The following is a 26,097-nucleotide window of genomic DNA, read 5'->3' as shown; positions in this document are numbered from 1 at the left end:
CCCATTGAGGATGATATTACCCGTGGGTCTGTCATACTTGGCCTTTATGATGTCGAGGTATGTTCTTCTATCCCTACTTTCCTGAGGGTTTTTATAAAGAAAGGATGCTGTATTTTGTTAAATGTGTTTTCTACATCTATTGAAAGGATCCTTACTTTCATTAATGTGGTGTATCATATTGATTGATTTGTGGATAATGAACCATCCCGAAAACCCAGGAATAAATCTCACTTGATTGTGGTGAATAATTCTTTCAGTGTACTGTTGAATTCGATTTGCTAATATCTTATTGAGAATCCTTGTATCCATGTTCATCAGGGATATTGGTCTGTAATTCTTCTTTTTAGTGGGATCTTTGATTTGGAATCAAGGTAATGCTGGCCTCATAGAATGAGTTTGGAAGTTTTCCTTCCATTTCTATTATTTTGGAACAGTTTCAGAAGGATGAGTATTAACTCTTCTTTAAATGTTTGGTGGATTTCCCCTGGGAAGCCCCCAGGCCCTGGCCTCTTGGTCGTTGGGAGACTTTTGATGACTGCTTCAGTTTCTTTGCTGGTTATGGGTCTGTTCAAATTTTCTGTTTCTTCCTGTTTCAGTTTTGGTAGTTGATGTGTTTCTAGGAATTTTTCCATTTCTTCCAGATTGCCCAATTTGTTGGCATATAGATGCTTGTAATATTCTCTTATGATTGTTTGTATTTCTGCAGTGTTGGTTGTGATCTCTCCTCTTTCATTTGTAATTTTATTTGCTTGGGTCCTTTCTCTTTTCTTTTTGATAGTCTAACTAGGGGTTTATCAATTTTGTTAATTCTTTCAAAGAACCAACTCCTCATTTCATTGATCTGTTTTTTTTTTTTTTAATTTCTGTATCATTTGTTTCTGCTCTAATCTTTGTTATAGCATTTTTAAATTTTGGCCTGACTAGTTTTTAGGTCTTTTATATCTGCAGTCAGGGTTTCTCTGGTATCTTCTATGCTTCTTTCAAGTCCGGCTAGTATTCTTACAATTGTTGTTCTAAATTCTTGTTCAGATATATTGCTTATATCTGCTTTGAGAAAAATCTCTGATTTCTTCTTGATCTTTCTTTTGGGTAGAATTTTTTTCCATCTTGTCATTTTGTAGATTTCCTGTTCCTGAGAGTAGTGCTATATTAAGAAGGGGTCACACACTGTCCAGATCCTGGTGCTTCAGGAGGTGTTTGTGGTGTATGCTGTATGTACTCTGCTCTTGTGTTTTGGCTGCACTTTCCCATAGGTCAGTCCTCTGCAGAGTTCCTCCTTGCTCACAGTGGGGGCTGTTTGGACCTTTAGCTAGGTGTGTTTTGATTTATTTGTTAAAATAAGCTACTCAGGTAAATGTCCAGGAAAACTGCAGCAAAGCCCCATCCTCAGCTGGTCAGGTCTGTGAGGTCCTCCCTGAGGATGTGGTCCAAATTGTCCTGAAGCTGTATGAGCACCTCAATACTTGGTTTTAAATCATTGGTTCAAAATCAGTGGGAATAAATGGCTATAACCTTACTAAGTCCTACCTCTGCCAGGACTCCATGCTCTCCTGGGCCGTGTGGTTATTTGAGAAAGGGATGAGCTAGAGTCATCCCCTGACTTCATTTAAAGGTATACTCAACTCTTTTTTTTTAAAAAAAGATTTTATTTATTTACTTGAGAGAGAGAGAGCCCAAGTGAGAGAGAGAGAGAACAAGCAGGGGAGGGGGGCAGAAGGAGAGGGAGAAGCAGGTTCCCCACTGAGCAGGAAAAGAGAGAGAACAAGCAGGGGGAGGGGGCAGAAGGAGAGGGAGAAGCAGGCTTCCCACTGAGCAGGGAGTCCCACACAGGGCTTAATTCCAGGACACTGGGATCATGACCTGAGCCAAAGGCAGACGTTTAACTGACTGAGCCACCCAGGGGCCGCAGGGCATGCTCAGCTCTTCAAGAGCTGTGTACTTTGTAGACAATTCTGTATTCACAGAGATTCAAGTTCACTGAATGACACATGTGTCCCATTCAGCTAACATTATTGATTTTAATGTTTTTTAGGTTTTGTTTAATTTGTAAATTGATTTAGCAGTTGTGCCAGTGTTCTAAATGGTTCTCTAATGTTTAACATATTTAAATCCATTGGTATGAAAATAATTTTCAAAAAAATAGATACTGTCTAGCCCTGATGTATGTAAATCCAAGCCTGCAGTTTTTTCTCCCAATCATGAAGGCAAAGCAGTATTAATGGCCCTTCCTGCCTCTGCACACAGGCCTCTGATGATCTTGTAAAACTTACTTTCCCTTTCAAAGTTGGGTGTGGTATTTATTTTAAACTGATTTGATGTAAGAATGCGTGGTGGTAGAGATTGGGCCAGTTTGTAATTTCTCTTGGGTTCACCACAACTTAGAGAAAGCACTACAAATTCATTTGGCAAAAGCATAAAAGTTACTGGAGGCCAACCGTAGTCAAGCCTAACACAAAATAAATCAGATGGTGAAAATTAAGAAGTTTTAAAATTTTACCCTGTAGGATGGATGTTATTTTGATATTATAAACAATAACTACCATTTACTGAGCATCTGCTATATCAGGAAAGTGCATATTATCCTTCTGAAGTGTAGGTATTACCTTATTTAGCACAGGAAGAAATTGAGATTCTGAGGACTCTGTTAATTTGTTGCTGAGAGAAACAATGTGTAAATGATATTCTTGCTGGTTAAAATGCATTTCCCCAATAGTCAGCTGAAATACTTGGGAAAAAGCGTGTGTGTTAATTGATTTTTCTGTTTACTAGAACATCAAGCAAGTCAGGTGGCAAACTCTTCATGTCAGTATTTATTGAAGAATGGTTTAATATGTATTGATGTCTGTTCTAGTTAAGTTAGGAAAACAGACCGAAAGTTAATCTTTTAATAACTATGCATTGCTTCAAATACTATTTATTTAATAAATGAAGCTGCAGGCTTATTGCTGGAGACCCAAGTTTTAATCCTCACTCTGCCATAAAGTTTTGGTATGATTTCAAACTAATTTCATAAGTTCTCTGGTTAGCAGCCTTGTTGAAGAAAGAAGTGGGGTCCAGCCTGGGAAGCTTCTTTGTCCCTGTGAGCCCAAGGCTCTTCTCTCTAACAGGGGCAAGAAGGAAGAACAGGAAGTGACCCTGTCACAGCAAGCATCCTTGTCCAGTAAGCAGCTTTAGACCAGTATGCTGGTGACTATCATCTTCCACCTAGAGGCACTGGGGCAGCTAGAGGGCACAGGCAGGGAAAACCACCACATGTTGCCTCCCCCAAGAGACAGCTGGTAGTCTGACCTTGTAGAATCCACTTTCACTCCCTCACGTGGCAGAAAGAGAGGCCATCAGGAGTACTGGCAGCTCTAGATAAACCATTCTAGCCAAAATAATGCACAGGGAATAGAAAATGAATAGGAAACTGCCACTGGAACCACAGCTCACAAAAGTAGGCCAGGAATTTCAGGCTAAGCCCACACAAAGTAACGACTTGCTAAAATTAAATAGGACCCCTTCTCCTAGCATACCAGACAAAATGTCCAAGGTACAATAAAAAGTCACTTGCCATACCAAGAACCGAGAAAATCACACCCTGAATGAGAAAACAAAAACAAAACAAATAAAAAAAACAATGAACTGTGACACTATCTGAGATAAATCGAATGTTAGATTTATTTATTTTTATTTTTTTTTGAAGATTTTATTTATTTATTCGACAGAGATAGAGACAGCCAGCGAGAGAGGGAACACAAGCAGGGGGAGTGGGAGAGGAAGAAGCAGGCTCATAGCGGAAGAGCCTGATGTGGGGCTCAATCCCACAACACCGGGATCACGCCCTGAGCCGAAGGCAGACGCTTAACCGCTGTGCCACCCAGGCGCCCCTAGATTTATTGAACATGGATTTTGAAACAGCCACCATAAAAGTGCTTCACTAATCAATTACAAATTCTCTCGAAATAAAAGAAAAAATAGGTAATCTCAGCAATGAAGTCGAAGGTCTAAAAACAGGATGAAATGAAATGAGAAAACGGAAAGATACAACAACGAAACTTGGGGTCATGGTGGCTGGGCTCAGCCTCCCTGAGTGGAGGTGACAGAAGAGAATCTGCGCCCGGGGAGAGAACAAGGGGAATTCACTTAACTCTGAAATGGAGAGAAAATGAAAAGAGCTTCAGGGAGCGGTGGAGCAATAACAGAAATGCCAACATTCGTCACCACTGGAGTCTCAAAGGAAGAGGAGAAAGAGAGGAGGCTGGAAGGCATATTGGAACAAACCCTAAATTAAAACAGATTTAACCTTCAGTCCAAGAAAATAATATGCCAAAGGGGCACATTTGGGGTGACAAATTCTGCTTCCTAAAAGGTTGCTTGGAGGCGTCAGGAAGGTCTAGTGTGTAAGTGGGTTATTGCTTGGGTAGCAAAGAAGACAGGTACATGCAGCACCATATCTGCACACAGAACATGGTTAATAAATGTTCACTTGCCTTCACCCACCCATTCTTGTTACTGGACAAGGGTCTGTTGCCTGCTGTGCTGCATGCCAAATGCTGACAACGCTTTTGTGACAGAGAGAAAGGGTTTTATTACAGAACGCCAAACAAGGAGGTGCGAGAAAATTTCTCAAATCTGCCTCCCTGAAGAGTTGCCATGGGGTATATTTAAGGACAAGGGGTTAAGATGTCTCGGGGTATGTAGGTTGAATGGAATGAACTGATTGGATCTAGGGAAAAAGGCAAGTGTCCTCCTTTCCGAGCTTGTGCGCTCAGAAATCATGCCTTCTCATGCGACACATGTTCATTAAATGTCAGCATAAGAAGGACGGGGGTGGAGGTGGGAGGAGTGTGGGGTGCGTCATCAAAGAGGTTCCTTTTTTTTTTCATTCTTGATCCCTTTTGCGCCCCCCGATTTGCTCTTAGCTAGTCTTACCAGTGGTCTGTCAACTTCTGCAAAACAGGCTCCTAAGTCAATCAGGGTAACCACAGTTTCCTCACAGTACAGCAGTCACGCATTTGTTAACTCAACAGCATCAGTTTCATTCTTAAATCTCTCACAGCTCCTTTTACATTCACAGGCAGCAAAAGAAGAAGTGCACTGTTAAAATCAAAACAATTTTGAGCTTTTTACTGATACTACTTGTAGAAATGAGTCCGCAAATGCCTCTAAATTACTTATTGAAAGAGTGTAATACCGTTTAATTAGAACTTTATTATTAATCACTTGCATATAACCCTACAGTGGCTGACTACATACCCATTCTAGGTACAAATAGTAACATAGTCCCTTGCCTGTGCTAGTTGATCCCATTTTCACAATAGGGCCCTCCAGGAGCCCAGGTCATGTGTCAGTGCCTGGTTGCAGATAGAGAGAAGTTCACTCTCCTTCCTGTTTGTTAATTCAGGCTTTGCAGCCATATGGACTTAGCCTTGAATCTTAGATATTTCACTTCTTAGCAAATTCCTTTAACTTTTTCACCCCTTCATTTCCTCATATGTAAAGTGGGGAAAATAATACCTACCTCACTGTGCAATTGAGAAGAGTAAATGAGATCCTGTGTATATAATCCACCCAGTACTGTTCCACAGAATAAATGCCCAGGAACCAATCGGAAGGATCAAAGAGCATGCATAAAATAAAGACCTCCTTGGTGGCTGAGTATACTGTTTTGCTCATGAGCACCAGCAAAGGGGAGCACTCTCCTTCCCCTGGCCCCGGGGAAACCTTCTTGAAATCCATGCACCACATGGTGCTTGGTTCTCTGCATTTTTCTGGTCTCCCACCTTGACACTTCTGATCCAGAGCACAATTAGCAATTGCTCTATTCAGCTCATCACCGTATTTCCGTGATGTGATTAATGCTTTTTTTTTCTTATTTTGTTTATGATTATAGTATATACCTCCTTTTCTGAAATTTAAGATCTCCCCAAAGTCCTAGTTTTATTTATTTAGATGAGGATCCATGAGGTAGTTGGTGAGAAAATAAAAATTTTAACTTATTATATACCATCTCAGTCCAAAAGAGGAGCACGTTAACAGCGTGAATATATGTACGGAAAAACAACATCATGATCAAAGACGAATGAAAGGCAGACTTTATTCTATATGTATGTTAGCATACATGGATCACTGGTGTATATGTTTATTTTTATTTTTCGAAAGATAAAACTAACTTTTTAAAAAATTTTAAATGATCTGAAATTGCATTTTTAAACAGATACTATCTTCATTTACTGACAAAGAACTCTTGGCATATGCAAAAGCTGGAGCAGTAGCTGAAGAGGTCTTAGCAGCAATCAGAACTGTGATTGCCTTTGGAGGACAAAAGAAAGAACTTGAAAGGTTTGAGTTTTTTATTTTAAGTTGCTAGTAATTTTAAATTCTGTTTCATCTTATATGCCTTTCAAATTGACAGTGTTGAATATAAGGGTGTGTGTGTGTGTGTGTGTGAGTGTGTATTTTTAAATAACTTCCTGGATATACTACAGCATAGCTAATTTTCTCGAAAAGTTGTGTTTTAGTTGTACTCTTCTTATATCTGCTAATTCAAAACATTTTCTAGAATCTCCTAGGTGGGTACTGACAATAAAAAAGTTTCTTAAGGCTGGGGGCGCCTGGGTGGAAGAGCGGTTAAGCGGCTGCCTTCGGCTCAGGGCATGATCCCGGTGTTGTGGGATCGAGCCCCACATCAGGCTCCTCCGCTAGGAGCGATTCTTCCTCTCCCACTCCCCCTGCTTGTGTTCCCTCTCTCGCTGGCTGTCTCTATCTCTGTCAAATAAATAAATAAAATCTTTTTAAAAAAAATTTCTTAAGGCTGAAACATTTTTTATATCTGATGATAATTTTTCCCCATTAAGTTAATTCTTGGTTCTCTAAGACTAAATGAGTATTTTGTATAAGATCTAGGGATACGTTTTAATCTGTGGTTTGTTTCCCCTCTTGTCCAGGTTCCTCATCAGTTGGGTTATGCTCCATGATTTGGAAGATAAAAATATAACTAAAAAGCACATGTGTACAAAATTTCAAAATCTTTATTATGTATTGTTTAGTATTTTTTACAACTGTCCCCTTTTAGTAGATTTCTGAGAGTATAGATGGTAAATTTATTGCAATGTATAATATTCATCAGATCCATAGATTTCTAAGCAGTGACAGAATATGTGTTTTAATCTGATATTATAGTATTTTAATGTTAGGAAGATATGTGTATTTGGATTTTAGGAAATACTAATCTATATTGTTTGGAACATTATACGTTGTTGGTAGAGCCATAAGGAAAACAAGGAAATTTGGATAAGTCAGAATGATAGTTACAGGGGAGATGAGACGTGGGTTATAAGAGTGAGACACATAGCAGGGAGCTTCTGTGGTTGTGGCAGTATTCTGTTTCTTGACCTCAGTTGTGCTGACATGGGTGTTCACTGCATAATTATTTTTTATACTGTACCTGTGTGTTTTTAGTATACTTTTGTTCATCTGATATATTTCATACCCACAAAGATGTCCTCTGAGAAAATTTGTGATGGCTGAGCACCATAGTTCAAAGGAGAGTAATAACTATGTTCTCTCTCAATTTTTTTGCTTTTGCCTTAAAATATGTCTGACTAATAAAATGAGAAGTCTTGCTTAATGAACAGGCAAACATCCAATCGAATACAGCCCTTCCTTTTTGGAAGTTAAGTTCTTTCAAGGGGAGGAGAAAGGTAAAGACAACCACAAATAACAAGCTATCTGATATACCAGTTGGGTAAATATTATTTGGGGACATAAAATATTCTTTTAGAGTCATGGGGGAACTATTCAGAGAGATGATTCAGAAAAGTCCTCTCTGAATTGTTAATGTGTGAGCAAACAGAGAATGAAGTTTTGAACTGAGATTCTTTTCTGGTTTTTCTCAGTGGAAAGGTGGACCAGAGAAAGAATGCTGCCCACCAACACAGGGAGACAAAGCTCTTCTGCTTCTGCCTAGTTTCTGAGCTGGGGGAAAGCATCTCCTTAAAGAAACCAGAATCTCAGGCCTCACCCTCTGGTGCACTTAGGGCCTGAATTTATAAAACTCTGTGAATGCGGGGCGCCAGGGTGGCACAGCGGTTAAGCGTCTGCCTTCGGCTCAGGGCGTGATCCCGGCGTTGTAGGATCGAGTCCCACATCAGGCTCCTCTGCTATGACCCTGCCCCTTCCTCTCCCACTCCCCCTGCTTGTGTTCCCTCTCTCGCTGGCTGTCTCTATCTCTGTCGAATAAATAAATAAAATCTTTAAAAAACAAAAAACAAAAAAAACCTCTGTGAATGAGGGGGAGTGCTCTCTCCCCCAAACTGAGGATTTCAGATTAAAAATGAATCCTCGTCCAGTGCAACCATTAGGGTGCCCAGTAGAAGAAATGAAAAATTGCTGAAAATTAATTAACTGAGCATCCAAATTAAGGACTTAGCAAAAGAGCCACAGAGTACAAGAAGTATAAGGAGGGAATAATAAACAGCGAAAATTAACTGAATAGAAAATCAATGTAAGAAAGCAGAGGCTTGACAAATCCATAAACTCATTCTTCAAAAAGACAAATAAATAACCAAGTATTTTACAAATTTAATCAGGAATTAAAGAATAAATAAGGAAAAATTGCTACAGACAAAAAAAAACCTTTCTTTTTAAAAAGTACAGCTTTATAACAGAATTTAAAACTCAAATGAAATAGACAATATCCTAGAAAAATATAGGCTAAAACTCTCACTTAGGAAGAAAACTTGAGTACACCTCCAATCATTAAAGGAATTTAATTCAAAGTTAAAAATCTCCACCTTCTGCCCTTATATACACAGCAAAACCCACAGAGTCCAGATAATTTTACAGACAAGTTCTCCCAAAACTTTAAGAAAGAAATAACCCTATCTTATAGAAATTGTTTCAGAAAGTGAGAAAAAAATACATAGAAAGTTGTGAATTCATCTTATAAGGACAGTGTAACTTTGAAGCCACAATCAGGCAGATATGTGAGAAAGGAAAATTATAAAGCAGTTTCACCTAAAACAGATGCAGAGGGTCTACATAAATTATTAGCTAAACAAATTCATGTGAAGAATACCATCAGATTAAAAAAAATCTTGAACTTATTAGTTTTATCCCATCAGTGCAAAGATGCTTTAACATTAGGAAATCTATTAATATAATTAAGCATATTAACAGATTGAAAGGAAGAAATGTTTTATATTGATGGATAGGGGAAAAGCATTAATTACATATGATTTATGACAAAAACTCAAGAGTAGGAGTAAGAATTAGTTTTCTTAATATAGAGTATATAGAGATACATAAGGAAACATAATACTTAATGGTGCAATGTGCAAAGCATTCCTTAAAATAATGAATGAAACAGGTGTATCTGCTAGCATTATTTCTATTTAGTGTTGAACTGGTACTAGATAATAACACCAATGAAATAAATAAGAGTAAGAAAAATAAAAATAAATAAAATGAAAAAGAAAAGCTAGAAGAATTGGAAAACAAGAAGCAAAATTGTCATTATTCACAGATGATATGATCATATGCACGGAAGTTCCAGTAGACTGAAGACTAACAATGCTCAGTGAGATCTCTGGGCATCTGATCACAATTCAGAGAAAAATCCTATGAAACCAGCAATGAATGATTAGAAAATAAATAAAATTTCATTAATTCTAAGATGTACATTTTTCTCTCACAGTTCTGAAATTAAGATAAATCCTACAATCGGTGCCATCTTAGAATTAATGTGTATCTGGACTGAAGTCGATTCTTACAGGCAGGATTTGTGTTTGCTTCTGCCATTCACTGGGGATGATATTAACCTGAGACCACCTTACATGAAATTCTTTGTCTAGGAGTTTTTGAACCACACAGTGGTGTGAATTTATAGTTCAGATCTGCATGAGTATTGTCTGTGGTTCAGATTCTCAGGGAGTTGTTTTTTTGTCCCTTTATTTGATGCCAGGGTTGAGACACATGAGTTCCCCTGCTGTCACTCTCCCTGGAGTGTGTGCTTATTATCCTGAGGCTGTAGACCTTTGGGTCCCAGCTGTATATGGAGTGTCCTACTAAACTCCTTAATGCTACATAAAATAACAGAATACCACTAACTTCTCCCAATTAATAATATCCTAAATTTGATGACTATGATAATTTTTAAAAGGGATTATTATTAGCAATAAAAATTATAATTCTTTATGGGATATAACATTAGTAAGGAGGGAAAAGACATCGTGGGAGTTAAGGCCAGTCTTCAGAACTTAGATAAATCGATCATTTTAGTTCAGTAAAAGTTTAAAGGAATTGAGTTTTATTTTTTTTTCCTAAAGAAGATGGGGATCAGGGGCTCCTGGGTGGCTCAGTAGTTAAGCGTCTGCCTTCGGCTCAGGGCGTGATCCCAGGTTTCTGGGATCGAGCCCCGCATTGGACTCCCTGCTCAGCTGGGAGCCTGCTTCTTCCTCTCCCACTCCCCCTGCTTGTGTTCCCCCTCTCACTGGCTGTCTGTGTCTCTGTCAAATGAATAAATAAATTCTTAAAAAAAAAAGGTGGGGATCAAATTTTTATTATGAGAATAAACAAATGGGCACACACAACTATATTCAGAGATTCATTTTATGTGTGGCATCATTTCTTCAAAAGATATTTGTTATTGGGTTGTGTCTTTGAAATGATGTTCTCTCCTAGTGAACTGAAAATTAGTTTTGCCTTTAAATCAAAAGTAGACTCAGGACTACAACATGCTGGCCTTGTTTTCTTTCCACACGTGCTGTGCTACACTCTGGGTTTTCAATAGTTAATTGGAAATAGAAGAACTTTTCCCTTTTAGGATCCTTAGTCCAAAGAATAAAGTGGAGATAAAGGGAAGGGAGGAAAGTAGAAAGGAAGATAAGAAAGAAATTACTGAAGAAATTAATGAAATTGTCAGCTTTTAAAACATGCTATGAAAGAATCAAGTAGTGTGCTGATGAAAGTGAGGAGGGAAGTTTACTTTAACCATGGCAGTCAGGGGAGCCCCCTTTGAGAAGGTTTCATCTAGGCTGAGACTTGAAGGATGATGAAAAGCCTACCCTGGTGGGGGGAGGGATAGAAGAGTCTTCCAGATTTCCTGAGGTGGCAAACTTTGGTATGTTCTAGAAATTACTGTAAGGCTTGTATGCCTGGAGCTCTGTTGAGTGAGGGGAGATGGAGAAGAAAGGGTGTTGAAGATGGTGGAGCCATGGAGGAGTTAGGATTTGCCTCCAAGGACACAGACAAGCAGCTGAGGGTCTTAAACAAAGGAATGAGTATCCACATTATGTTTTAAGATGATTTCTCTGCCTGTAATGGGTTTGCTGCATGGAGGAGAGCAGTTAAAGATTGGAGGCAGGGAGACTGGTGGAAAGGCTGTCGTTGTAGTCCCAGGTGAAAAGGTTTATGGTGCCCTATGTGGACTGCAGGCAGGAGAGGGGAGAGAGGTACCTAGATTTCATATGTAATTTGGAAGTAGGGTTGCTAAAACTATTCTTAGGCCAAATATAATCCTTCAGTTTTCTTTTTAGTTCTTTCCCTTCCTTTCTCTGCTTTTGCATGGACAAGTAATTAAGGTCTTAGTCGGACTTTCTCTTCCAATTAACAGATGCAGGAGGAAGCTGGCTCTCTTAGAATGGAAATTTAACCAGAATTTAGAATGAATTCAATTCCGTAGTATAAGAATACTCTCCTTATTCTCCTTAGTTTTAAAATGATATTTTTCTCTCTTGTGTATGTCTTACTGTTTAGTATTGATTTCTCTACTTAACTGAAATTGTTTCTTGCTCTTGTAAGTGGTTGGCTGTGTCACTGATAAATATTTTCATAATATTTAAAAAGAATTTTTTTAAAACATCAGCGTTTTTGTTATGTATCTTTAATCCATTTTAGGAACTGTGACTTTAATTACCAATCTTATACTAATGCTTTTAATGAGTAGGTGATTTAATATGTGGTTTTGTAGTGTGGTATTTTTATCAAAACATGAATCAAAAAGCCTATGTAAAAGTAGTATTATTGATGTCTCCCTCCTCCTTACGCTTTTCCTTTTTTCATTTATCTTTTCTTGTATCTAAATGATTTTCTTCCTTGTTGTTGCTTCTTCCTCTGAAAATGTTTCCTCTGGCAGCATGGTACAACAACATATCAGTGAAGTGAGTTCTGCATTAGTCTCGGTAAGCAAGAACTGATATAAAGAAAGTAACAGTAAAGGTGTGAGTCATATGCATTAAAGTTCCTTATTTGTAATTATGTATTGTTGATGCCTAGTAAGTAATACCTTTTGTCTCAGGTCAACTCAAAAAGTGAGAAATAGATAGATCAACCATTGAAACACATTACTCAAAAATAGTTTTTTTGCTCGAAGATTGTAACTGACAAGTTAGGGATACACATTTTTTTCAGAGAGAAACTCTAATAGTATGTTACTGTTGTATCACTCTAAAGTTCTGTTTAAATTTGGTCTTTGGTGGGTATAGTAGTCATGTGAGTTTTATTTGGCAGGCTTTCAACTGGTAAAGTAGCTAGTTTAAAAAAGTCATGAAGGCAAGAAAGAATCCCCATGCTTTTAACTGAGCAGAACTTGAACTCTGCTGTACATTCCAACTAACAGAGTGAATCCTCCAGAGAAAATTAATATAATACTACATATTTGTATAGTCATGCTTTTATGGATCAAAGACCTCAAAATATTAATTTTATGTGGAAGTAAGTTCTTTCTATTCTTATGAACTTTTTCTTTCTGCAAGACAATGTTCTAAGTTCCCAGGGAGATGTGATTAAGAGGATGAAGACAGGTTTAAGACTCAATTATAATCTGTCCTATTTCTCTAATAATTTTACCTTAATTCTATATTTACAAAGATTCTTCTTAAGAAAAGAGACATGGAAATAAGCTAATGGGGCCTGCATTAAGAAAAAAGAAAAAAAGAATCTTCCTTAATGTTTCCTTAAACATTCAGCGATTTGAAGTCTTTACTTGTGTTGAGCACTTTCTAGCCTTATATTTGCTTTTTATTAAACTTAAAAGGCATGCAGATTTTAAAGGGAAAACACAAAGGTTTCCATAGCTTCTCTTTTGTCTTGCCTATGAAACAGTGCAAGTTCTAGAAGTTTACTAAACATTATTTCATGTGTTTCACTATTGCTAAGGCCAGAGAAAAAACTTTAGAATACTTTCCCCCAGATAATTTAATCTCTGTAGAAGTAAGCCTCAGTTTACTCTTCTACAAGAAGGGATTGAAATAGTGCTAACACCATAGGGTCAATGTATGAACAAATGGAGAAAATAGACATTAAGCACCTACCACGGGGTTGGGCACATTCTAAGTACTGAACAACCATCATGCTATCTCAGCTCATTTCATATGATTTATGAGTATATGTGATAGTTTTTTTACTTCTCCCAGGTATAACAAAAATTTAGAAGAAGCTAAAAGAATTGGAATAAAGAAAGCTATCACGGCCAACATTTCTATTGGTGCTGCTTTCCTGTTGATCTATGCATCATATGCTCTGGCATTCTGGTATGGGACCTCCTTGGTCCTCTCCAATGAATATTCTATTGGACAAGTACTCACTGTAAGTGATGTTATTTTAAGAAATGAGTCTCTCGGGGCGCCTGGGTGGCACAGCGGTTAAGCGTCTGCCTTCAGCTCAGGGCGTGATCCCGGAGTTATGGGATCGAGCCCCACATCAGGCTCCTCCGCTATGGGCCTGCTTCTTCCTCTCCCACTCCCCCTGCTTGTGTTCCCTCTCTCGCTGACTGTCTCTATCTCTGTTAAATAAATAAATAAAATCTTTTAAAAAAAAAAAAAAAAAAGAAATGAGTCTCTCGTGAAAATTCCAATGAAGTTGAGTGATGTTGGCTTGAGTGTTGTTGGAGAATAGGTATTGAAGAACTATTGAATAATACAAAGAGCCATATGCTACTAGATTAAAAAGTGGAAAGAAAATTAGATATGTTCAGTGTCTTTTTTGCAGACCTCTTGCACAGTTTGTCTTATAGGCTAGATAATATTAGCATCGCTAATCTCTATAGCGTGAAATCTCATTAGTTGAGGTTATTTCTTTGTGGCAGGCTCAATGCTAAGCATTTTTTATTTTCTGATTGACTATTCACAACTATTGACAAATGGCAAAATACACTGTTTAACTGTTTTTCAAATTCTTTTGAATGACAGTCATTCAATGCAAAGTTATGGAAGTATTAATTGTTACTCTTCCTTAAAGGATATTCTGTTTGGAGGTTCTCTGCCTTATAGAACTTTGTACAAGCACAGAAAGCTTGCCATTTGATGCTATCCTCTTTCATTTAAAAATGGTGAAATCGTTCATAAACTAAGCCCAATCTGTATCGTGATCTAATAAAAGTACATACTATTAGAAGAGTCACTGAGTTCCTTTTTCATAGGCTAAGCACAAGCATATTGTCGGTAACACACTGTATTTCTTGAGTCCCTTAAAACAGTTCCCTTTCTCAAGAACCAGATTTGTAATGTGGATATAATAATTGTGTCATCCAAAATGTGCTATTTAGTTAAGAATGGCTTTTACCCAAAAGCTTTTATTAGGATAGTAATGCTATTGGTGAACCTAGGTTGTCATAAGACATGTGTTCTACTTAATTGTAATGTAGACACGCAGTTTAAAATCTTGTATTCACTGATCCCAGAACTGCCTCACAAACTGTAAGCACGAAGAATCTGAGTAAGAGCGTGGGGTTTGAGATCAGGATGACTTAGCTCCAATTCCAGCCACTTATTTATTGCATGATTTGGGGTGGCCACGTAGACTTTTCAAGTTTTTGCTACCTCTTTTACCAAACGGAAATGGCAGGAATACTTTGCCACAACTTATAGTGTAGTTCTAAGTTCTAACTGAGAAAATGAATACAGAATCACTTAGCAAAATTTCTTCTGTGTAAATTATTGGGTAATTCCTGTGTGATTTAGAAAGAAATGAATAATAATATTCTCTGTAACCCTGAAGAAAAACAACTTCATTTGGGCAAAATGAAAAAAAAAAAAAACAACAAACCCCAAAAAACCTGTTTATCAGACCTCAAAGAGAACATGGTCTGGTAGAAGGAAAGAAGACAACCTGATCAAGAATAATGCCCTAGATGTGCGCTTTATCATTTACAAAATATTTTTGTATGCACTGTTTCACTTGATACACTCTAAGGTTGCCAGGTCAGGAAAACAGATAGACTCCTGCCTAGTTTGGCAAATGAAGAAATCGAAGCCTGGAGAATCTAGGAGAATTGCCTGAAGACATATAGCCAGTTAGGGCTTATCCAGAATTTGGACCTTGGTCTCCTGACACTCCTTTTGATGTTTGTTTCCCCTATGCCCTGCTAACAATCTAAACCAAAGTAATTAGCCATTAAATAAATGTATATTCTATTATATTCTGGTCCGGTGGAACTTGTACCATTGTTTCACTGAGCAAGTAGACTAATTCTGTATTGTAAATCAAAAAGGATTTAAACTTTTAAAATGTTTTTGACACCCAGGACTCATAAGTTGGCTTGCCAGTTTAAAAGTTAATTAGCAAAGCTAATAATAATAATAAAAATTTAATTAGCTATGTTAGAAGAAAGATGTAGGAAAAAATTGTAATAAACACTAAGTAACTTGATGATTTTCCTTCACATCTGTCAGGTCTTCTTTTCTGTATTAATTGGGGCTTTTAGTATCGGACAGGCATCTCCAAGCATTGAAGCATTTGCAAACGCAAGAGGAGCAGCTTATGAAATCTTCAAGATAATTGATAACGTAAGTCTGGGCTAGCCATTTATCCGTCTACAAGTTTTTCTAATTAAAAGTTACTTTCTTTATCGCTTTATCTAACTCACCACAAGTGTTACTGAAAATAGGTATTGTAACCTAGTCATCTTCTGAAAATTTTATTCTGTTTAGAAACCAAGCATTGACAGCTATTCGAAAAATGGACATAAACCAGATAATATTAAGGGAAATTTGGAATTCAAAAGTGTTCACTTCAGTTACCCGTCTCGAAAAGAAGTTAAGGTACAATGATACATGATTAATCAGTGATTCAACCATGTATTGGATGAAGTTTCTGATACTTTAGTGATTTAAAAATTGCCTGAAGGGCAATTTATATTTATGTATATTTATATTTGTATATTTATAAAAGTATATTTAAACCTAGTTTTGACTTGAACTGTCAGTTTGTAGTCCCAGGGTCTGTGTATTGCCCTTACATTTATTTCTCATTTGTTCTGTTAGATCTTGAAGGGCCTCAGCCTGAAGGTTGAGAGCGGGCAGACCGTGGCGCTGGTTGGGAACAGCGGCTGCGGGAAGAGTACGACAGTGCAGCTGTTGCAGAGGCTCTATGACCCCACGGACGGCATGGTGAGGTGGCTCTTAATGAATGCGATGCTGCAGGGATCAGCAGTTACCCTGGCCCATCTCACATTCCAAATCTGCAATGCACGGAAATCACGCTTCCTTTTTATTTCAGATCTGTATTGATGGACAGGACATTAGGACCATAAACGTAAGGCACCTTCGGGAAATTACTGGCGTGGTGAGTCAGGAACCTGTGTTGTTTGCCACCACCATAGCTGAAAACATTCGCTACGGCCGCGAAAATGTCACCATGGAAGAGATCGAGAAAGCCGTCAAGGAAGCCAACGCCTATGACTTTATCATGAAACTCCCTAACGTAAGTCCCTCTCCATCTTTGCCATGCTAGAGGTTCAAAGACCAGAATGCTGGCCTAATGCAGGAGAAGTTAGGAATCTACTGTACATGAGAGGAAATTCCTAAGAAGAGAAATCAAGATGACTTCAGATTTTAAAGCTCTAGCACCATCAGCTCATACCAGGCATATTTGTAAAAATTGGGGTTGGTTATTGCTAAGTTTTAAGGAACTGGATCCTTTGCCTGTGGGTTGTTTATGGGATTACTTCCCATCTTAAAATGTAGCTGACTAGTTCGTTTTTTTGCTAACCGCCCCTCCCCCTTTATTTTCTATGTTGCAGAAATTTGACACCCTGGTTGGAGAGAGGGGCGCCCAGCTGAGCGGCGGACAGAAGCAAAGAATCGCCATCGCTCGGGCCCTGGTTCGCAACCCCAAGATCCTCCTGCTGGACGAGGCCACGTCAGCCCTGGACACTGAAAGCGAAGCAGTGGTTCAGGTGGCCCTGGATAAGGTCTGTGAACCTCAATTCACACCAACCTAATTTGTAAGCATAAGGATATCCCACTGTTAATTCTTCTTGAAAATTATTTTTTAAAAAGGACATTTCTGATGATTCCTAAAGTGACCCTGTCAAGTATCAAAATCACATCTCCAGTCCTCTTTGGATGTGTTCATTTAATTTCTATTTATTTCTGTTCTTTTTAAGTAGAAATGAATAAACTTTCACTGAAAGATACTTGCAAAACTTTAAAATTAAACGAGAAAGAGAGATACAAATGGAAATTGGTCTTTGTTGTGATCTTGAAAACTTGACTGTAGAGATAACCCTGTTTAGGTTTTCTGTTTTTGCTATTGTCAACAAGAGGAAAATATAATGAAGGTTCACATTTAATTTCCAAAACGTTAAATACCTATTGAAGGCCCTATGAGAAATGGGAAACCTCTTGTCCTCAGGAAAGGGGCAGAGAACTGATGATCTGGGAAACTTACCTGGGCTGTGAAATGTCCTTGATGTCAACAGAGTTTGACCTTCCTGCAATCCTTGAGTTCACATGAATCATTCACCAAATCAGAATTGAGTGCTTAAACTGAGCTAGGCACTGTTTGCTTGGTCTCTGGTATGTATTGGTAACCAGCCTAGCTCTGTGAGGACAGGGAATATGAAGACCTCTTTTTTAAAGTTTTTATTTAAATTCCAGTTCATTAACAAACAGTATAGTATTAGTTTCAGGTGTACAATATAGTGATTCAGCACTTTCACACAAAACCTGGTGTTCATCACAACAAGTGTGCTCCTTAATCCACATCACCCGTTTCACCCATCCTCCCACCCACCTCCCCTCCGGCAACCATCAGTTAGTTCTCTAGTTAACAGTCTGTTTCTTGGTTTACTTCCCTCTTTGTTTTCCCTCTGCTTATTTGTTTTGTTTCTTAAATTCCACATATGAGTGAAATCATAAAGTATTTGTCTTTCTCTGACTGACTTATTTCACTTAGCATAATACACTCTAGCTCCTTCCACATCATTGCAAATGGCAAGATTTCATTCTTTTTATGGCTGAGTAATATTCTTTTGTATACCTGTACCACCTCTTTATCCATTCATCAGTTGATGGACACTTGGGTTGTTTTTTCATAGTTTGGCTATCGTTGATAATGCTGCTATAAACACTGGGGGGCATGTATCTCTTTGAATTAGTATGTTTGTGTCCTTTGGGTCAATAACTAGTAGTGCAGTGGCTGGATTATAGTGTAGTTCCATTTTTAACTTTTTTTTTTTTTTAAGATTTTTTATTCATTTATTTGACAGAGAGAGAGACAGCCAGTGAGAGAGGGAACACAAGCAGGGAGTGGGAGAGGAAGAAGCAGGCTCCCAGCGGAGGAGCCTGATGTGGGGCTCGATCCCAGAACGCCAGGATCATGTCCTGAGCTGAAGGCAGATGCTTAAGGACTGAGCCACCCAGGCGCCCCCCCATTTTTAACTTTTTGAGGAAGCTCCATACTGTCTTTCACAGTGGCTGCACCAGTTTGGATTCCCACCAGCAGTGCACAAGTGTTCCTTTTTCTCCACATCCTCACCAACACCTGTCCTTTCTTGTGTTGTTGATTTTAGCAATTCTGACAAGTGTGAGGTGATATCACACTGTAGTTTTGTAATTCCCTGATGATGATTGATGTTGAGCAGCTTTTCATGTGTCTACTGATCATCTGTATGTCTTCTTTGGAAAAATGTCTATTCATATCTTCTGCCCATTTTTTATTGGATTATTCATTTTTTTTGAGTATTGAGTTTTATAATTCTTTATATATTTTGGATACTAACCCTTTATCAGATATGTCATTTGCAAATAATCTACCATTCAGTAGGTTGCCTTTTAGTTTTAGTTGATTATTTCCCTCACTGTGCAGAAGTTTTTATTTTGATCAAGTCTCAGTAGTTTATTTTTGCTTTTGTTTCCCTTGCCTGAGGACATATATCTAGAAAAAAAATTCTATAGCTGATGTTAAAGAAGGTTTACTACCTTTGTTTTCTTCTAGGGTTTTTATGATTTCAAGTCTCAAATTTAGGTCTTTAATCCATTTTGAATTTATTTTTGCGTCTGGTGTAAGAAAGTGGTCCAGCTTGATTCTTTTGTATGTTGCTATCCAGTTTTCCCAACACCATTTGTTGGAGACTTTTTCCCATGGGATATTCTTTCCTGCTTTGTCAAAGGTTAATTGACCATATAGTTGTGGGTTCATTTCTGATTTGGATGCTTTTAATTTCCTTTTGTTGTCTGATTGCTGAGGCTAGGACTTCCAGTACTACGTTGAACAATAGTGGTGAGAGTGGATATCCATGTAATGTTCCTGACCTTAGGGGAAAAGCTCTGAGTTTTTCCCCATTGAGGATGATATGAGCTGTGGGTCTTTTATATATAGCTTTTATGATGTTGAAGTATGTTCCCTCTAAACCTACTTTGTTCAGGGTTTTTATCACAAATGGATGTTTTCCTTTGTCACATGCTTTTTCTACGTCTATTGAAATGAAATGAAATGGTTCTTATCCATTCTTTTGTTAATGTGTTGTATTGTATTGATTGATTTGAGAATATTGAGCAACACTTGCAACCCAGGAATAAATCTCAATTAATCATGGTGAATGATTTTTTAAATATATTGCTGGCTTTGGTTTGCTAGTATTCTATTGAAAAGTTTTGCATTCATGTTCATCAGGGATATTGGTCTATAATTCTCCTTTTTAGTGGAGTCTGTATCTGGTTTTAGTATCAGGATAATGCTGGCCTCATGGAATGAGTTTGGAAGTTTTCCTTCTGTTTCTGTTATTTTGAAACAGTTTCAGAAGGATGGGTATTAACTCTTCTTTAAATGTTTGGTAGCAATCCCTTGGGAAGCCGTCAGGCCCTGGACTCTTGTTTGTTGGGAGATTTTTGATGACTGCTTCAATTTCTTTGCTGGTTATGGGTCTGTTCAAGTTTTCTATTTCTTCCTGTTTCAATTTTGGTAGTTGATGTGTTTCTAGGAATTTTTCCATTTCTTCCAGATTGCCCAATTTGTTGGCATATAGATGCTCATTATATTCTCTTATAATTGTTTGTATTTCTGCAGTGTTGGTTGTGATCTCTCCTCATACGTTTGTAATTTTGCTTGGGTCCTTTGTCTTTTTTTTTTTTTTTGATAAGTCTTGCTAGAGGTTTATCAATTTTGTTAATTTTTTTTCAGAGAACCAGTTTCTGGTTTTATTGGGTTTTTTTAGTTTCTATATCATTTATTTCTGCTCTAGTCTTTGTTACTTCCTTCCTTCTGCTGGCTCTAGGCTTCATTTGCTATATACTTTCCTCTTAAGACTGCTTTTGCTGCATCCCAAAGGTTTTGGGCTGTTTTGTTTTCATTTTCATTTGTTTCCATGAATTTTTTAATTTCCTCTTTGATTTGTTCTTCAGTAGCATGTACTTTAACCTCCATGTATTTGTGGTCTTTCCAAATTTTTTCTTGTGGTTGATTACTAGTTTCATTGTGCACTGTTGGAAAAGGTGTATGGTATGATTTCAGTCTTTTTGTGTTTGTTGAGGCCTCTTTTGTTGCCCAACATGTGATCTGTTCTGGAGAATATCCCATGTGCCCTTGAAAAATATGTATTCTGCTGTTTTAGGATGGGATGTTCTGAATACATCTGTTAAGTCCATCTGGTCCAGTATGTCATTCAAAGCCATTGTTTCCTTGTTGTCTTCTGCTTGCATGCTCTGTTCATTGATGTGAGTGGGGTGTTTAATTTCCCCTATTATTATTGTATTATCAATTAGTATATTTATGTTATTAATTTTTTATATATATTTGGGTGCTCCCTTGTTGGGTACATAGATATTTATAGCTGTTATACCTTTTTGTTGGAATGTCTTCTTTATGGTTGTATAATGCCCTTCTTTGTCTCTTTTCGCAGTCTTTGTTTTAAAGTCTGGTTTATCCGATATAAGGATTGCTACTCTAGCTTTCTTTTGACATCCATTTGCATGATAAATGTTTTTCCATCCCCTCACTTTCAATCTGTAGGTGTCTTTAGGTCTAAAATGAGTCTCTTGTAGGCAGCATAAAGATGGGTTTTGTATATTTATCCATTCTGATACCCTTTGTCTTTTGATTGTTTAGTCCATTTACATTAAAAGAATTATTGATAGGTATGTATTTATTTTCATTTTATTACTTGCTTTGTCAGTGTTTGCAGAAATTTTCTCTAATCCTTTCTTGTCTTTGTCACTTTTGGTCTCTCCTTTGCACTCAAAGAGTCCCCCTTAATATTTCTTGCAGGGCTGGTTTAGTGGTTACAAATTCCTTTAGTTTTGTTTGTCTAGGATATTTTTAATCACTCCTTCTATTCTGAATGGTAGCCTTGGTGGATAGAGTATTTTTGGTTGCACATTTTTCCCATTCAGCACCTTGAACATATAATGCTACTCCCTTCTGGCTTGCCAAGTTTTTCTTGAGAGATCTACAGCTAGCCTTATGGGTTTTCACTTGTAAGTTAAGGATGTCTTTTGTCTTGTTGCTTTTAAGATTTTTTTGTAATCACGGTATTTTGCAAATTTAATTACAATATGTCTTTGTGTGGGCCTGCTTTTGTTGATTTTGATGGGAGTTCTCTGTTCCTTCTGGATCTGGACATCTCTTTCCTTCCCTAGATTAGGGAAGTTCTCTGCTATTGTTTCTTGAAATTAATTTTCTGCCCCTCTTTTCTCTCTCTCCTTCTAGGACTCCTATAAAATGAATGTTATTATGTTTGATGGAATCACTGAGTACCCTCAGTCTATTCTTATGTTCCATAATTTTTCTTTTTCTCTTTTGTTCAGCTTCATTATTTTCCATTATTTTGTCTTCAAGGTCACTAATTCATTCCTCTGCTTCTCCCAGTCTGCTGTTCATTGCATCAAACCTGTTTCCAAACTAGTTTATTGCAGTCTTCATCTCTAATTCTTTTTTAACTCCTTTATCTCTGTGGTAAGGGTCTCCCTGATGTCTTCTATTCTTTTTTTAAAACTTTAAAAAGCTCAGTGAGTATCCTTATGATTGTTGCTTTAAATTCCCCATCAGGCGTGTTACTTATATCTGTTTTGCTTATTTCTCTAGCTGTGGCCTTGATTTGTTCTTTCATTTCAGATAAATTCCTCCTCTTGGCATTTTGTCTAAGTCTCTGCCTTCTTCTATGTGCTACAAAAACCATTTATGTCTCTTGCTTCTGGAAAATAGTGGCTTTATGAAGAAGAGGTCATGTACTACCTAGGACCTAGTCCTTCAGGGAGTGTCTCTGATGTGTGCTGCATGTACTCTGTTGTTGCATTTTGGCTGCTCTATCCTTCGGGCCAGTCCTTTGCAGAGGCTCTCCTTGCCTGCTGTAGGCATTGTTTGGTCCCTGGCCTGAATGTGGCATGTTTTAACTAGGTGCGCTCTGGTCTGTTTGCAAAATGAGACCTGACACCAATTCCACCAGAACTGAGACCCTGTAGCACTCTCTGGTTGGAAGAGGTGGAGTAGGCAGGGGTTTGTGCTGGTTTTCTGGAGGAGGAGTTCACCATGCTCCGACTGAGGCAAGCCTGAATTAAAAGGGCAGTCCTGCCAGAGCACAGGAGGGTGGGGCTTGGTTTAAGCAAGTTAGGCAGCCATTGTCTGAGCTGAGCTGCTTTCCTCAGGTGGCTGGCTTTGTGTTTATGCTGAGAGGTAGGGAAGGGAAGTGGTACCAGCCAGCTCCTTTGTTCCCAAAGAGATATCTCCTCAAAGACTGCCTCTCAGGGAAACACTTCTAGAATACAGAGTAATCTCCCTTCTGTGTGCCCCAGACATTTTTCAGATTGCTGTTTCCACACTGTCTGTCTCAGACTTCTTTGCCTGCCTTCTCTCCAGTAGCAGTGAAGTGCCCTCCTGGCTTCATCCCATCTAAGCCTGCTGAACTTTAAAACTTCAGGCTATAGAGATGTGGTGCAGGCAGGGGCTTGTGCTGGTCTTCTGGGGAAGGGGTTCACCACACTGGGACTGAGGGAAGCTTGACTGAGAAGGGCATCCCCGCCAGAGCACAGGAGCTTGATGTAAGTTAGGCAGCCTATGTTAGCAGTGCACTGCTTCTTGCAGGTGGCTCTGTGTTTATGCTGAGATCAGGGGAGGGAAATGGCATCAGCCATCTCCTGTTCCCAGAATGGAGTCTCTGTGAACACTGCCTCTTGGGGATGCACTTTGTGAAGAGTGAATAATATCCCCCCAGTGTACCCCAATCATTTTTCAGATCACTGCTTCCACACTATCCCCTCCAAGGTTGTTTGTCTGTCTTCTTTCCAGGACCAGTGCAATGCCCTCCAAGCTTTATCATAGCCAAGTCCACTGACCTTTAAAACTCCAGGCTTTAAGCCCCAATGGTTGCAAGAACTCACAAAATTCAGCGCATCTTGTTTTCCAAGCCAATGGCTTTCTGGAAACATTCTCCTTGTGCAATCCCTGTGTGCTCCTCTCCACCCCCCACCGTCTCTCTCACGTGTGCACACATGCCTTTTTCTGCAACCATGACTCCCTCCTCACTGCAGCACTTGTGATCTGTTTCCCCCTAAGTCACATCTCCTCACCTCTGACCTTCTTAATGGGGCCTCTTCTCTCTCCTTAGTTGTGGAGTTTGTTCTGTCAGTCTTTAGGTCGATTTCTGGGATATCTAGGATGATATGACAGTTATCTAGCTGTGTTTGTGGGAAAACGTGAACCTAGGGTCCTCCTCCTCCACCACCATCTTCCTCTCCGGAATGTGAAGACCTTTTAGCCCAGAAGTTCCCTGAGTAGAAGTGTCACAGTAGAATTCAAAGATGAACTCATATTTATTCCAGCTCTCCCCTTCTCTAATAACAAAATGACACTACTGGATGTTCCTTGAAACATCCCGTCAATGTGCTTAATAGGAAAGAAAAGCAAGTTACTAAAAATTGAGTGAACCAAAATAGAGGTAGGTGGGATAGTGGCTGCTATTTCCCCTTTCACTTTGGTTATCTGTAATTTTATGTCTGTGTTTTTCTTATTATTCTATAATGAAAGTATGTATTAAATTATAAATTAAAATGATTTAAAAAATACTTTTGCATTAAAAATACTTTTCCTTGAGGAACACCTGGGTGGCTCAGTTGGTTGAGTGTCTGACTCTTGATTTCAGCTCTGGTCACAATCTCAGAGTCGTGAGATTGAGCCCCGTGTAGGGCTCTGCACTGGGCATGGAATATACTTAAGATTCTCTCTCCCTCTCCCTCTCCCTCTGCCCTTCCCCTCTTCTCCACCCCCCAAAAATACATTAACTATTAAAAAAATACTTTTCCTTTAGAATGTAAATTTTGGAGGGACAATTCCGCATGCCCCCTTTTCTTAAAAACACCCGAAGAATTGATCCATTATCTTCTCTACCTTCTAGTTGCTACCTCCGAATTTTTCTACATGTATTGCTTTTTCCCGTCAGTTTTCCACTTCTCTTTTTTATATTGATCTAATACCTTTTGTTGTTAGTTTGAGGATTTTATTGCTAGTTCCTGGAGAGAGATACAAAATCACAAAAGTCATAAGCCTTGGGGAAAGTTACAGAGCTGAAAGAAATTTTAGACAAGTTCTGGTTCCATATTAAACTTTGTTAACTTCTGTTTCATATTAAACAAAAATGACACTGGGCATTTAGAAACATTTGCATAGCTCTTCAGTTTTTCTATAATGCTTCTACCTAGGAATAAGTAACATTTATTAATACTTACTGTATATATATCACAATGCTTTGTGTACATTATATTATTTGGTCATCACAACTACTTGAAGAATAGAGTACTAATATCATCTCCATTTTATATGTGAATAAACTGAGCCTCACACAGGCTAAAAGATTTGGATAAAATTGTGGAATTCATAAATGTCAGAGCTACGATTTGAGTTCAGATCAATGTGGCACTGAAGACTGGACTTTGCTGCCTCACACTGATTGCCCATCTTAATCATCCAGAAGTTCTGTGAGATGGGACACTAGGCGTCCCCAGACCAGTGCTGTCTAGTCTTTACTAATACCACACACTGGCCTGGGTCTGCTCTGATTGGCCAGGGCTTGGACTGTAGCATTTTTTACTTTGTATAAGCCCCCGATTATTATTGTAAACTTGGGCTGATAGAGGTTAAGTAAAATTCTCAGAAGCTTACCTAATATTGATATGTGACTATCATATTTGTGTTAATATTTATTATAATAAAACATCATTTTAAACTGTTATCAATTGACTATATATTTATTAAAGCTGATATAGCTTAGATGGTTTTTACAATATTCAAGGCATTGGCATTCAATAAATATAAATTGAATGAATTTTTGCCTGTAATTGTTCATGTATTCAAAAACCTCATTTTTCTCTCCTTAGGCCAGGAAAGGCCGGACCACCATTGTGATAGCTCATCGTTTGTCTACAGTTCGTAATGCTGATGTCATCGCTGGCTTTGATGATGGAGTCATTGTGGAGAAAGGAAGTCATGATGAACTTATGAGAGAGAAAGGCGTTTACTTCAAGCTTGTCACAATGCAGGTATAGTCCAGCTCTAGAGTTTTCATGCAGTAACTCAGGGACAAACTGATTTTGTGTATTTAGAACTACAAATAAACATTACTTGACTTGATTATCTTGATAGGTGAGAAAAATACTTGGGGAATTCAGACCAGGTATTTCTTCCCATTTAAAAAGAGGGAAAATAAAGAAGGGTAATTAGAGAAAATTAAAACTTTAAAAAGGTTTAAAGGTAATCTATCCACTGTAATAGCCACTAGTCTCATGTGGCTCTTGAACACTTCAATGGCAGTTACTCTGAATTGAAAATGTATTCCACATTCCAAAGATGTGGTACAAAAGAAGAATGCAAAATATCTCACTAAGTTTTTACAATGATTACATGTTG

The 26,097-nt window shown here is 38.2% G+C and overlaps 1 protein-coding gene across 2 annotated transcripts in view; it reads left to right on the top strand.

Annotated features, from left to right (window-relative positions):
- The window catches only part of ABCB1 (ATP binding cassette subfamily B member 1), a 100,615-nt gene that overhangs the window by 34,953 nt on the left and 39,565 nt on the right, over nucleotides 1-26,097 (top strand). For both annotated transcript variants that reach the window (XM_019809991.2, XM_034667264.1), the window contains 8 exons: nucleotides 6,200-6,324; nucleotides 13,398-13,569; nucleotides 15,654-15,767; nucleotides 15,912-16,022; nucleotides 16,245-16,370; nucleotides 16,480-16,683; nucleotides 17,003-17,173; nucleotides 25,569-25,730. In XM_019809991.2, the coding sequence (XP_019665550.2) occupies nucleotides 6,200-6,324; nucleotides 13,398-13,569; nucleotides 15,654-15,767; nucleotides 15,912-16,022; nucleotides 16,245-16,370; nucleotides 16,480-16,683; nucleotides 17,003-17,173; nucleotides 25,569-25,730 (1,185 nt within the window). The remainder of the gene's footprint in view (nucleotides 1-6,199; nucleotides 6,325-13,397; nucleotides 13,570-15,653; nucleotides 15,768-15,911; nucleotides 16,023-16,244; nucleotides 16,371-16,479; nucleotides 16,684-17,002; nucleotides 17,174-25,568; nucleotides 25,731-26,097) is intronic.

The sequence above is a fragment of the Ailuropoda melanoleuca genome, chromosome 1 (assembly GCF_002007445.2).
Source record: "Ailuropoda melanoleuca isolate Jingjing chromosome 1, ASM200744v2, whole genome shotgun sequence".
NCBI lineage: Eukaryota > Metazoa > Chordata > Mammalia > Carnivora > Ursidae > Ailuropoda > Ailuropoda melanoleuca.
This window is presented reverse-complemented; position numbering and strand designations above follow the sequence as displayed.